This window comes from Taurulus bubalis (assembly GCF_910589615.1).
Source record: "Taurulus bubalis genome assembly, chromosome: 19".
NCBI lineage: Eukaryota > Metazoa > Chordata > Actinopteri > Perciformes > Cottidae > Taurulus > Taurulus bubalis.
In genome coordinates, this window is record NC_136607.1 from 20,024,094 (window position 1) to 20,038,625 (window position 14,532).

The following is a 14,532-nucleotide window of genomic DNA, read 5'->3' on the forward strand; positions in this document are numbered from 1 at the left end:
TGGTCCTGTAAACACTGCATTAAATATTGATCAACGGTATCGTGCTCACCAACTTCTTCTTCTTCTTGCTTAACGTGCACCGTGTGCAAGGTTTTCTACTAATGAGACGCTTCAAGTGCTTCAAGTCATCATCACCGCCCAAGATTTGATCAAAGCCTTCAGGATGACTGATTATTGAAATTAGTGGTGCATGAGAGGGTTAAAAACAAAAGCACTTTTATTTATTTTAATGATCACTGAGGGTTTGCATGAATTACATCATCACACGTATTATACATATCTTTCCTGGCTCATAATGCGCTGCAGGCGGTGTAGATGTTAGATAGAAGTGCACATTAGCCGTCCAGAAAAAGCATCCCATGGGAGGTTCTTTGAGCCGTCTTTGCTGGAGGGGACCTTCAAAGGAGGACCGGGTGTTCGATCCCGAGCTGCAGAACGTCTTTCATGTAGAGAAAGAGTTGTGTATTAACACTATTAAACACACATGGTGGTGAATTAATAGTAGCCTTACCTGTTAGCTCTCATTCATTTAGCAGCTATATAGTCTAACACACACACACACACACACACACACACACACACACACACACACACACACACACACACACACACACACACACACACACACACACACATATTTAAATGTGGTTCAAAAAACGCATCCCAAAAAGGCTCCATTTAAAAAAGGAGCTGATGAAAAAATAACATAATTAATTACAACAATAATATGTGGTAAATATATAACCTTTTGTTTCCCGGTGTGCACGTAAAGAGGGGGCCTCTTACACTTAAACTATGGTGTCATTTAACATTTATTTTTTTATTTTAAATAATACAATAAATATACTACAAAAGAACATCGGCTTTGGTCGAGTTACAGGTTTTCATCACTTTCTCTCCACTTCACAATCGTGGACTTGAAGCGTCGCGTCCCGATGAATAAAACGAGGACCGGAGATCATAACAAGAGAAAAAAACTTTACAATTTCATGCATACAGATATTTTAATGCTTCAAAAGACATACAAGAGTGGATGGCCACAGTAAACTTGAATTTATTGACATAAAAACCAATATAACTTCTATCCTCTTATCCTTACACAGGTTTGACAAAACTGTGAAAACAAACAAACAAACAAACAAACAGACAGACGGAAATCTACAAACTGAAACGAAACAAAATGGCAGAATCACTGCTGGTTCTGGAAATGTACAAAAAATATTTGTTTCTCCTTTTTTTTTATTGAGAGGAAAGTGTTAAATGCGGCCGTACTGCATCCCAAAGAAAAATAAAGCCAAAGATCTACAAGCGAATTGAGTTATCTTAGTAGAAATGGTTCAAGTCACATATTTGAAGATTAAAAAAAAAAATTAAAATAAAGGAAACAAACCAAACCTATGCATGAAGGGCTGTAACAATTCTGTGGTAGATATAGTGGTCATAAGCAAAGAGAGTGCATAGTTACAAATAAGGGCAAAAAAAATAGTATCTGGCTAATTTAGTGACCGGCTTCTACTGTTGCTTCCCATAAAAGTACAAAATAAAATAAAATATCTCAAGCCACCGTGGCACTTAAAGCTAAATATATACCTGAAAACCTTTTTGGTGTGAGAGTTTAGGGTTTCATCCAAACAAAACTTTGGATCGTATCCCTTTTTGTGTTTGTTTTCCGCTTTGGCCCGAGCACAACATGTCCACCTGTCAACTCCATCGGTGTGACGCGGCACAGATGATCCACAACGCAGCATCTTAGGGGCCACAATGTAGCATCTTAAGAGCCACAATGCAGCATCATAAGAGCCACAATGTAGCATCATAAGAGCCACAATGTAGCATCATAAGAGCCACAATGTAGCATCATAAGAGCCACAATGCAGCATCATAAGAGCCACAATGTAGCATCATAAGAGCCACAATGTAGCATCATAAGAGCCACAATGCAGCATCATAAGAGCCACAATGTAGCATCTTAAGAGCCACAATGTAGCATCATAAGAGCCACAATGCAGCATCATAAGAGCCACAACGCAGCATCTTAGGGGCCACAATGTAGCATCTTAGGAGCCACAATGCAGCATCATAAGAGCCACAATGTAGCATCATAAGAGCCACAATGCAGCATCATAAGAGCCACAACGCAGCATCATAAGAGCCACAATGCAGCATCTTAGGAGCCACAATGCAGCATCATAAGAGCCACAATGCAGCATCATAAGAGCCACAATGTAGCATCATAAGAGCCACAATGCAGCATCTTAAGAGCCACAATGTAGCATCTTAAGAGCCACAATGCAGCATCTTAGGAGCCACAATGCAGCATCTTAAGAGCAGCGATGTGCAACGCCAACAGCGCCATCTCAGCTTCCTCTGGTCGCTCCAGCACTTTGGTACAAGTTCCTTATCTGAAGCAAAAGATAACGCGCGCCGCCGCCATGCTGCACTGATCGGTGAGCGGATACGTAGAGAGCATGCAAACACCGCCGATGAGCATAAAAAACAATACAAAAAAACAATACAAAAAGAAATGGATGCAGCAAAGATCCCCCTGCGTCGGATGTGCGGGGGTTTAAGAGTCGGGGCCGCCGGTGATGGAATATCATCACCACAAATTTCCTTTCATTCAAACAATAGAAAAAAAAGAAAAATACATGTAGCACCACAGAAGGGAGAAAATAGCACCTAGGTTTTTGATTTCTTTGTGTTTTTCATTCAAATGTGACATCATCATCACTGCATAGTCAGATAGATGTGTAGTTAAGGAAAAAAATAGAAGCTGTTTATTAAGTTAATGATGTTCTATTCAGACGGCACAAAAGAAGGAATGTATTCTTTTTTTTGGTTTTGTTCAAATCAAACTGTCACATAATATCACAGAGCTTGTTTTCCGCTTTTATTTCCATTCTGCTCTTAAATTACAACAAGGTGTGCTCCACAACTGCAACAAGACAGGACTTCCAAATATGTTTTTCTTTTGTTTGTTTTTCAATTTACAAGTCGAATTTCCTCATTTCGATATATCTCTACACTTTTAGATGTTACCCCCCGTATTCATCGTCTCCTACTTCACAATGTCATAAAGTCACATGCATGTTTTGAAGCCAGAAGCAATAAACATTACCAGGAAAAAGAAGAAAAAAAATATACAGAATGTACTTACAAACATACAAAATTATTTATATATATTTATATATATAAGGTCCATTCCAAGGGAACGGGGGAGAGAATTATGCACAAACAAAGCTCCCGTTAGCTAATGAGCAAACCAACCAACAAAAGACAAGTGGAAAACAAAAAAAGCCAGGGAGACGAGGGGAAAAACACGAGATCAGAACTTGAGAAGAGAAAAGAGCAAATCAAGAGGAGTCCGCGTGAACGACGCCGCCGCAGCTCTCAGGGCCGCCTTCGCTGTGTGATGACATGGGGCTGTGTGTGTGTGTGTGTGTGTGTGTGTGTGTGTGTGTGTGTGTGTGTGTGTGTGTGGAGGAGGCAGGATCTGACTTCCAGGTTCAAAACGTGCATGTGATGGAGAAGGCACACTGAGGTTTTCAAGGTTATTTCGTATTCCATCTCGAATTTCACTGCGTTCTCGACTCGATTTTTTTCATTTTTACTCATCATACTTGTTGCTTTATGGAAACAAAAGATACTTTTTTTTACAAATAGAATTGTCCTATTCTTTTTTTCAAATGTTTTTTTGATATTTTTTTATTTTCTGAGAAAACAAAATATTATGCTTTTTTCTTTCTTTCTTCCTTTCTTCCGTTCGTTCTCCGTTCGCTCGGTAAAAAACAGTCTCAGCCGATGAAACAGACGGGGCCCACTTCGAATCCAAACTTCTGCGTGGAGCCGCCGAAATCGTTGAACATGATGTCCACAAACGGCACCTGCTCCACCTTCGGCGTGTTGATCTCCAGTACCGTCTTTTCATAACCCTTTTTCAACTGCGGGAGAGAGAGAGGAGTGTGAAAGACATAACACACACACACACTTCTGCAGGGCTCGAGCTGCATCAAAGGACACACACACACACACTCACACACACACACTTCGCTCTGACTCACCGCACAGCCGTCGACCACGGCGCGGATGTAGGGGTTGTTGTCGTAGGACATCTCCTCGTCGTTGGAGCCCAGGAAGCGGATGGCCTTGTCGTAGTTGTCGGGGCTCTGGTCGTGCCACGCCACCGACTGGTAGCAGTTGTACGTCATGTTCTGCCGGGCCGACGCGCTCAGCAGCCGCATGAAGGTCATCTGGACCACGCTGATGGGGTTGCTCTCCGCGTCCACGTAGGACAGCTGCGGGAAACAAGAGGAACACGGGCGGAGCTGAGCGTCAGAGTAACGAGGAGGAAGAGGAGGAGGAGGAAGAGGAAGGCCGACGGGAGCCGCCTGAAGATCCCGTAAGAGATCCCATAAGAGATCCCATAAGAGATCCCATAAGAGATCCACGGAGCGGTTCTGTCTCTCGGGAGACGTTTTGATTAAAGTTATGACGAGTAATTTGTATATATCTGTTAATATATCGTGATGCTCACAGACTGAACTAACTGAGCTTTGTTTGCAAAATCTTAAGACGATACAGGACGGCATTTTTACCTGATTATTATTATTATTATTGGTGATTCGATATTTCTCTCATTGTCTACAAATCCCATTAAAAGACCAAATTACACTTACCTGCCTTGTTTGTGCACTGAGCTCAACGCCCATTCATTCCTAATGAAGACAGGCTGCAAATGTACTTACAATAAAATAATAAATACAATTATAATTTCCTTAAACAGCAAGCCACTGTAGTTTTATAGCAAATGTTCCTCATACAGGAGGAAGAAGAGCGTTTTTGGGGACTTGTGGATTAATAATTAAAGGACTTAATAAACTACAGGGCCTATTTTAATTTTAATGGAAGAACACATTAGCCAGAGCAACTGTGCTTTTATTCATTTTTTTATTATAATTTTGGGGCAATGGAATTCTTGTGAGTAGAATAACTTAATTGCAGGCTTTGGTCCTTTCATGGGGGTTTTGTTGAATAAAAGATGTTAAATTATTCCTATAATGTGCAAATGTATGAACATGTGTGAAAATGAGCATGGAACAAAGTCCATATCTCTTAAACAACCAGGTGAAGCTTTACTGATGGGAAGAAGAGCGCAGAGCATTCCTGGACTAACGCCTGAAGCTCAATGTGGGAACACTCTGCCATCAAAGTACAAGAAAATAAGCATAACTAAACATCTAATTTAAATGTTGATTCTGTAATTATGTAAAATATATACCCAATGTGAGCAAATTATGGTATGCACATGAAAATGTAATCATCCCTAATAGAAGATGTGTTGAGTAATGATATGTTAATTGCCGGATAATTAACCTATAATTAACCTAGATATATATTTTTTTCCGCACACTTCTTTCTGGAGATACAGTCCATGAAACTGACAGCGTCTTGTCGTCCTCCTGACTGATAAGATGGCAGCTTTTGCTTCATGTTTGGCGTGACTATCTACATACCAACCGTCAGGAAGCCATTAGATCCACATGGTCGCTTCCTCTGTCAGACATACGGGACTTACTGAGAGTCGAGCACATGCAGATCCGCAGCATGCAGCATCCGCAGCGTGCAGCATGCTGCATGCAGCATGCAGCATCCAGCATGCAGCAGACCGGCCCCTGAGTCCTGATCGTGGTCTTTTCTCGACTTTTGCATGCACATACAAACCCAGAGCGCCGACACTCAAAGCGCCGCGTGAGCCGAGGCGGCGGGTCGTCTTCTCCATCTCTTTGTTTGCAAAAAAAAAAAAGATGCCGTGCCGATGGAGCCGATCGGCTACTTGACTTGACCCCCCGAGGTGTGACTTTAACGGCGGAGACCTCGCTGTGCGACGCGTCGCCTTGAGTGTCGGCGTCGCGTTCTGCTGCTTTCATCCATCGGAGCGGCCGGGCGCTCCCATGCTTTCTCTCATTTACCCCACCCGGCGTGTGTGTGGATCCAGCCCGAAAAACATTACCTCTTCATCATCACGGCCGCAAGTCAACAGTGGCTGAGTACCCAGAAGCCCCTTGGGTGGTGACTGAGTGCCTGACCCGCTTGACTCAGAGCTGTTTAAGGGGGATACTGGCAACGAGAGAGGGGCTGATTCTTATGTTACACTACCTGCTGTAATGTGTAAAGGAAGGGGAGCGCTAAGCGATGTATTCACTCTCAGGTGGACGCTGTTGTCTTGAGTCATGGGCGCGCTGAGGCACACAGTCACCAGGAGGCGCTCTCTTGATGCGGCAGAGGTGTGGCAGAGTGCAGAGAAACCCCGCATTGTGTTTCCATTTAGTTAAACTCCAAATGTCTCCACCAACCTCTCCTCCATCGCCCCGTCATGCACCGCAGTCGAAGCCCCACAACGCAGACAAAGACCGCTGTGGAGCAGAACCAGAACCATGCTGAGCCCCGGCCTGGGCCAGGACTCTGTGTGCCGCGGGGCGGGGCCACTTACCAGGGAACCTCTCTTGTAGTGACTATACCATGTGCCTGGCGAGTCTTTGGGCCATTTTGCCATTTTGCTCTGTAAAATATAAGAGGCGTTCAGGAGAGAGAAAGGGACTCTGAGGAGTCTGGCTTACCAGTTTACCACGTTTGAATTCACTGAACCATGAGCCGGGGTTCTCCTTGGCCCAGGACGTGAGCCTAGCCTGGGGGATTGGAATCGACAGAGGAGGCAAAAACAGCAGCGTTAAAGAAAGGAAACACATCTGGCAGAAAATCATCCCGTCTCCTCCCCTCTTCCTCCTCGAGGTCGCCTTCCGGACCTGAAACGGCATTCAGCAAGATCACCAGGACCCACCGGTCCGGGGCGGAAGACGTTTAAAGTAAGCCATTAAAGCCATTTTGTACAGTACAGTACCAACTGTGGCTGGCAGCTCATTGCTGCTGAAAAATTCATGAGTACACAGTGATTAATTAAGCAATGATGGCCTGCGAGGAGCTCGTATCCGCGGCCTCCACCCCTGCTGTTCGCCGTTAGTGCGGCGCAGCCACGGTGCACTAACTTTGTTATGCCATTAAAAGCTGTGAATGGGCCAACAGGGCGCAGCTCTAATGATCTCAGCCGCGACAATGATGGATCCGCCTGTAATTAGATAGCGGGGTTTGATATGGAACTGTCGCCAATCGCTTAATGCGCTAATGAATGATGAGCCGGGAGGCGGAGCACGTCAGACCCACGCTGCCTTGAAGGTGACCTTGAGTGGATTTCGGGGCCGTGGAGAAAATATATATAAACTTTTTCTTTCCCTCAGCGTTCCGTGAGTTCGTGACTGGCCTCGTGGACGGCGCTCAAACTGCGAGCGCATCCCATAATAACCGTGTTTTCGAGGTCTCCGCGCAGAGACTTGACAGCAGAGGATTTTTTCGTCTTCTTCCTTCCTCGTCAGCCCGTCACCCGGCTTCATTATTCTGAGCTTAAGCGAGCCGCGGCTCCTCTGAGGCTCGGTGAGCGCCATCATTAAAACGGCCGCGCGGCGCCGCGCTGTTACGCAACCCCGACTTGTCAAAGGCGGCGTGTTCCCGGTGTCTCTCCACACACTGGCGCTAATGAAGCGGAGATCCTCTGCAGTGTGTCTGTCACGGCTCCTTAATGGCCTTCCGTCTAAAAATGTCACTGAAACAATAGCATGGGTGTGTTGGGATGAGGGCTTTGTCTCCCCGCGGCTAACAACTAAAAACATGGCCGCTCGTGGTGAACGCAGGGAGTCCTGCAGCGTCATTTCCACACTTAACGACACACACGTTATCGTACAGAAGCTAATTATGTGGGTACATGAGCAGAGACAATAGAGGTGCTGTTAATGTCTTGCATTGTGTGAGTTATTTATACGTTATGCAAAGCGGTCGGTCCCAGACGTGAGGAGGAAAAACACTTTATTTCACCGTCAATCAAGCTGCAAACTGCAGGCTGAGAATAGTGCAAGTGGTGCTCCTTTCTCCAACATCATCTTGCTGGCAAGAGTCCAAACATGTCTGTGTAACACATCCTCAACATGACTTTCCACTCTGTGTGTGTGTGTGTGTGTGTGTGTGTACCAGACTTACCCCTTCAGACTTCTTATCGGGGAAGATGCAGCTCTCGCCTCCCGCTGTGAAGTTGCAGTAAACCTTGAAGGAGTCCCGAGAGCAGCCCTGGTTGGGATCAATCCAGTAGTCACCTGCAGAGACGGAGGTGAAGAGAGAGAGAGAGAGAGAGAGAGAGAGAGAAAGAGAGATTACAGGGTGGTGTGTGTGATGTGAAGTCTGTACTGAACTCCTCAGGTCAAGGCAACGTCTGGCTGAGCTACACGTGTCTCACACGTCTCCACAATCGGTCTGTATTCTGCCTAACAGTCACCACACTGTATGATATTGTCTTTTTAGATATTTTAGCGAACTTCCATCTTCTGATTTCTGCTGCTTGACAACATCATCATCATCTAGAGATGGAATATTACACTGAAATATGAATACAATTACTGGTGACATAGAAACAATTACAAGGCTTACAAAGCGTTGATGTATTAGCTGCTGGAAGATTGAAACTGTGGCATTTAATGATGATCAACGGTTGGTATTTGGAGCAGCAACTAATGATTATTATTATTCTTAAAGAAAGATCTATATTACTTTCTCAATCAAATGATTCAAGATTATTCAGATTATTCAGTCTAGATATTATATTCACTGTCACATGAGGGAAAGATAAGCAGCTATTCTCCACAAATGACAAATTTGGCATTTTTGCTAGAAAAAATTACTTTAACGATTTAATATATTAACAAAATATAATTGTATATACAGTACCGAGCTTTAGTTGAACTACACACTGAACAGGACACACTTCAGGCCAGACTCTGACCCTTTTAGGGGTTTGACTAAATGTGGGGGTTTATACTGCAGTGTAGGTGTGTGTGTGTGTGTGTGTGTGTGTGTGTGTGTGTGTGTGTGTACATGTGTATGTGTGTAGGTGTGTATGTCGGTGTGCATGTACGTGTAGGTGTGTGTGTACATGTGTAGGTGTGTATGTCTGTCGGTGTGCATGTGTGTAGGTGTGTATGTGTGTATTTCTGTAGGTGTGTATGTCTGTCGGTGTGTATGTCTGCATGTGTATATGTGTATATGTGTGCATGTGTGCATGTGTGTATATGTGTGCATATATGTATGTGTGTTGTGTAAATGTGTATATGTGTGCATGTGTATATGTGTGCATGTGTGCATGTGTGTATATGTGTGCATATGTGTATGTGTGTTGTGTATATGTGTATATGTGTGCATGTGTGCATGTGTATATGTGTGTGTATGTGCATGTGTGATGTGTATACGTGTATATGTGTGCATGTGTGTATATGTGTGCATGTGTGTATATGTGTATATGTGTGCATGTGTGTATGTGTATGTGTGCATGTATATATGTGTGTATGTGTGTATGTGTGCATGTATATATGTGTGCATGTGTGCATGTATATATGTGTGCATGTGTGCATGTATATATGTGTGTATGTGTGCATGTGTGTATGTGTGCATGTGTGCATGTGTGTATGTGTGCATGTATATATGTGTGTATGTGTGCATGTATATATGTGTGTATGTGTATATGTGTGCATGTGTGTATGTGTGCATGTATATATGTGTGTATGTGTGCATGTATATATGTGTGTATGTGTGCATGTATATATGTGTGTATGTGTGCATGTATATATGTGTGTATGTGTGCATGTATATATGTGTGCATGTGTGCATGTATATATGTGTGTATGTGTATATGTGTGCATGTGTGTATGTGTGCATGTATATATGTGTGTATGTGTGCATGTATATATGTGTGTATGTGTATATGTGTGCATGTGTGTATGTGTGCATGTATATATGTGTGTATGTGTATATGTGTGCATGTGTGTATGTGTGCATGTATATATGTGTGTATGTGTGCATGTATATATGTGTGTATGTGTGCATGTATATATGTGTGTATGTGTATATGTGTGCATGTGTGTATGTGTGCATGTATATATGTGTGTATGTGTGCATGTATATATGTGTGTATGTGTGCATGTATATATGTGTGTATGTGTGCATGTATATATGTGTGCATGTGTGCATGTATATATGTGTGTATGTGTGCATGTATATATGTGTGCATGTGTGTTCCCCTCCAGCATCTCCAGAGAGCTGCTGTCTGATAACAGCCGCTTCAGTGGAGTAATTAAGGATTAGACCTCGCGCCTCATTTCAGACGCAGCGCCATACGAACCATCGGGGAAGTCGGGGTGGCAGAGCTGCAGGTCCTTGCAGGTGCGGGCCGGGTTGTTCTGCGTCCCCAGCGGATGCTTCATCTGCTCGATCTCCAGCTTCAGGGAGTTGAGCGAGCCGAAGATCTCCTCCATGCCGTCGTCGTAGTCCTTGTAGTTGGCGTCCGCTCCGCCGGCGGCGGCGTCGTCCGACATCTGGCTGGCGTCGATGTTCCTGCGAGTTCGGCCCTTCATGGAGTTCATCATGGGCAGCGGGTGGATGACATCGCCGGGAGGGCCCTGGTGCGGAGGAGACGAGGGGAGGGAGATTACGTAATGACTCAGAGTTAATGTGAGATAGTCGAGGGAGGCTGTGACTTACAGGAGGACCAGGAGGCCCAGATGTACCGGTCTCTCCCTTTGGTCCGGTTTGACCCTGTGGGGGAGAAATTAGAAACAATGCTTGACCTTGAACTACAACTGATTTAAGGTGTCATGGTTCATGCTTGTGACCGTTTCTGTTGGATGCAGCGTTCAGTGAGGCGCTTACCGACGACCCTTTAGCTCCTTTGGGACCAGCAGGACCCTAAAGACACAAATATGCAGAGTAATCAATATTGGCTCAGGTGTTACGCACATGCAAGCGGTACAATACATTTGTAGGAGTCTTACAGGTAATCCGGGAGGACCGAGGGGACCGAGTGGACCCGATGGACCTGAAATACCCTAAAGGGAAAAAGGGAAAATGGAGAGTGTGAATCTATGGGAAGAAGCATCTCCTCCTCCGGATGTGTGGCCGTGACTCGTGTCGCTTCACGTACGTTGTCTCCTTTGGAGCCGTGTGACCCCGGAGGACCAGGAAGACCCCTGTCGCCCTTTTCTCCCTGCTCACCCGGAGGCCCGATGAGACCAATGAGACCCGGGTGGCCCTGAGGGTGGAGAGCACAACGCGACAGTCAATAATAAACCGTGACGGCGATGATTTGAAAGCTGGAGGCGAACAACAGAGCCAATCAATCTATTGGAACAGAGGCCCATCCGTCTAATGCTCTCCATTAAAATCTCACCTTTTCTCCTTTGATTCCAGAGTTTCCTTTCAGGCCGGGTAAGCCGGGCGGACCCTGTGAGAGGCAGAGATCACCGGTGAGGGAAGATTCAGATCACAATATGTGGGATCCTCTGTTTCAGAGTCATCTCTACTCACCATGGGTCCGGGAGGTCCATCTGGGCCTGGAGAACCAGGCAGGCCTTGCTCTCCCTGGGTAGAAATACAAAGTGTTTTTTTACCCCTCCGGCTCAGAAGAAAACACGATGCATAAATACACGGCTTCCTTATTGAAAACCACTTTACTTACGACTGGGCCGGGGATTCCCCTGAGGCCTTCAGAACCGGGCTTGCCGGGTGATCCCTGAGGACCAACGGGACCCGTCTTTCCTTGGGGACCTTCCATGCCAGACTCTCCCTTTCACACGGAAAAACAGGACGCACACAAACCGTTAGGTTCTCGCTCATTTGTCTGGTGACTCGACACATATTTGATGGATGTGTAGATTAGAAAACGTTATTATTTCGTACTACCTTTCCTCCCTTCTCTCCTTGTCTTCCCTCAGGTCCTGTGACTCCAGGGGGGCCCTATTTAAAACAAAAAATAGATGAAATACATGATAATATTCAGCACTTGGACATGGATAACATGTTTGCAAAGAGAACAGCACTTACTCTCTTTCCGGGTGGTCCAGAGGGACCCGACTCTCCGGTGGGTCCAGGAGAACCCTAGTTAGAATTTAACAGTGTTCATTTTGTGATTTTAAAATGTCCTTAACCATAAAAATGATTCCTTCTCGGTATAGTTGTAGTAAAGTAACACTTACGGCTTGACCGGCCTCTCCATCATCTCCCTTGTCACCGGCGGGACCGTCTAACCCCTGCATAGGACATGAAGAGAGCCTCAGTCACGCCGCATTGCATCACAAACAGAGTAAAGAACAGAGTTTGCATGATTCAGTTGCTCATGTTTGATACGTACAGCTGGACCGGGCTCTCCAGGGGGGCCAAGGTCACCGGGGAAACCGCTCGGACCCTGAAAGTCAACAAAACTTCAGCATCACTTTGTTTTTGGAGAAAAGGTATCGAGTATTAAAAGACACAATGGTTGAAGGGTGCATTGATTTATGCAATTAAATGTGTGCTGACTCACTGGGCTGCCTTTGGGACCGTCGTCTCCAGGTGGACCCTTAGGGCCAGGAGGTCCAGCTGTGCCGGCCGGACCGGACTCTCCCTTTTCTCCTCGCTCGCCTCTAGGACCCTGAACGTTGACGCAGTATTTTAGTATTTAGATGCACAGATTTGCAGTCCACTTATTGACCAACAATGCCGATGTTCTTGCATCTGCTGCTGGTGCATATTCATGTAAATATGGAGGGAAAGAAACTCACTGGTGGGCCAAGTTCTCCCTGAAGACCTGGCTCTCCGGTTTCACCAGCATCTCCCTGAAAAGAGAGAGAGAGAGAGAGAGAGAGAGAGAGAGAGAGAAGGTGATTTGTTAATCCAACATGGTTCATCACTTACAGCCCTCACTGTCGCGGTACCCTTGTCCCCCAGACGGGGACAGAAAGAGACGACGCAAGAGATTCCAATCCATCACGTCTCCGGCAGGTTGTGTGTCTGGAGGCCGCTGACCTCACTGTTCTCACTGGAAGCGCCTCATATATCTTGTCCTCTTCCCCGCCCGCCTTATTGGATAGTTGCTCTGTCGACTCACCTTTTACACCGGGCACGCCCGTTATTCACTGTCACACACGCCTGCAAGCCTCCCTGCAGGCCGCCACGCCCGCTTAAGGGATAACTGTTTGCCCCCTGTCATATTTGGGAGATGAGGAATGGGGGCATCGTTGGGGCGGCTCAACGCCAAGCTGAGGTGAGATCCATCCAGATTCCCCTCCAGCGCTGTGTTGCGAAACATCAGCATGAGTGTGTGGCCGCCTTCCAAACCGTCTGTTGCTGCCGTCAGAGGAAATCCACTCAGCGGCCGGTTCGCCTGATTCAAAGCGTGACGGATCCCCGAGTATTACACGAAGCGTTGCATCTGAGGAGCTGTCCGCGGGCCTCGACCCCAAAACCTGTTTCTGCCGACGACGGCGAAACCGCGAGCGTGACAGACGGCTGCTCGTCACAGATATCGTGACGGATGCGTTAACGGATAAAAAAAGAAGGAGAAACACACTGGGAGCTCGGGGGCTTGCCAGCTTACCCGGGGCCGGCCAATAAAATGCCAGATCAGCTAAAGAGCGATTAGCCAAAAAAGCGGCGCTTTGTTTGCACAGGAGGAGGACGGGCGATCCTCGGGGAGACTAGAGAGGAGCAAAAGATGATTCTATTGACTGGACCACATTAAATAAAATAAAATCACACCATCGCGATGGAGAGAAAGTGCTAAGCGCTGCAGTCCGGCTTCAAAATGAAACGGCAGCAACAAATAGGAGCTGATTATTTTGTTTTTTACGAGCGCCGCCTTTTTAATAATGCATTTCTCACACAGTGTCTTTGAGTATTAATGTGCAAACTCTGCAGCACGGCAATAGTAGTGTTGGTGGGCGGCAGCATGCATCTGTCCCTCTGCTGCAGAATGAAATGTCACGTCTCATTTAAAAGGATATCATAGAAGTAGGAATGGGAATATTATTAATGCCCCAAAAGCCTTTTTAAAAAACAATGGAGCGCTCCAACAAACTGCTTCCAAAGTGTTGTAATAAGTGTTGTCAAACGGGCAGAAACTGAATAATGCATTTCTTACAGGGTGGCTACAGTGAACTGTGTGTGTGTGGGATACAAAACACTTTTGCTTTGTTGTCTGCCTCTCTGGAAAATTAATCTTTACTCAAACAATTCACATCTAGGGAGACGTGGCACTCTGTGTTTTTTGGAGCGGGACCAGAGGTGCCATCTGGAACCCCCCCAACAAAAAGGCTGCAGCACGATGAATACTTTGTCAATTTGAAAGAACACATTTCAGCAGCGTGAGTGGATTTCCATGATGGACAATCAGCACAGCTACTCCCGTCCACTTTAGTGCTCCTCCTCATGACTGCACTGCACCATGCGGTGTTAGCATGTTCCTTTTTCTGTTTAAATAACGTTTAAAGAGACATTTAAAGCATAATGTGTGTGTATTATATGATATTATGCACACAGAGTAGTTTATGTACACCTAAGTTTAGCGTGTCATGAAGCACAATAAAATACGCTTTGACAGTCTGTGTTTACTGAGGTGATTATGATGTA

The 14,532-nt window shown here is 45.6% G+C and overlaps 1 protein-coding gene across 1 annotated transcript in view; it reads right to left on the reverse strand.

Moving 5' to 3' along the window:
* Positions 1–985: 985 nt before the first annotated feature.
* Positions 986–14,532, reverse strand: part of col5a1 (procollagen, type V, alpha 1) — a gene marked incomplete at its 5' end in the record, with an annotated part of 67,311 nt that continues 53,764 nt past the window's right edge. The window contains 19 exons of the mRNA XM_079235249.1: positions 986–3,941; positions 4,062–4,295; positions 6,491–6,559; positions 6,618–6,686; positions 8,086–8,198; positions 10,274–10,550; positions 10,633–10,686; positions 10,801–10,836; positions 10,923–10,976; positions 11,072–11,179; positions 11,318–11,371; positions 11,455–11,508; positions 11,606–11,713; positions 11,830–11,883; positions 11,971–12,024; positions 12,123–12,176; positions 12,278–12,331; positions 12,449–12,556; positions 12,687–12,740. Of these exons, the coding sequence (XP_079091375.1) occupies positions 3,795–3,941; positions 4,062–4,295; positions 6,491–6,559; positions 6,618–6,686; positions 8,086–8,198; positions 10,274–10,550; positions 10,633–10,686; positions 10,801–10,836; positions 10,923–10,976; positions 11,072–11,179; positions 11,318–11,371; positions 11,455–11,508; positions 11,606–11,713; positions 11,830–11,883; positions 11,971–12,024; positions 12,123–12,176; positions 12,278–12,331; positions 12,449–12,556; positions 12,687–12,740 (1,755 nt within the window). The 3' untranslated portion in view covers positions 986–3,794. The remainder of the gene's footprint in view (positions 3,942–4,061; positions 4,296–6,490; positions 6,560–6,617; positions 6,687–8,085; positions 8,199–10,273; positions 10,551–10,632; positions 10,687–10,800; positions 10,837–10,922; positions 10,977–11,071; positions 11,180–11,317; positions 11,372–11,454; positions 11,509–11,605; positions 11,714–11,829; positions 11,884–11,970; positions 12,025–12,122; positions 12,177–12,277; positions 12,332–12,448; positions 12,557–12,686; positions 12,741–14,532) is intronic.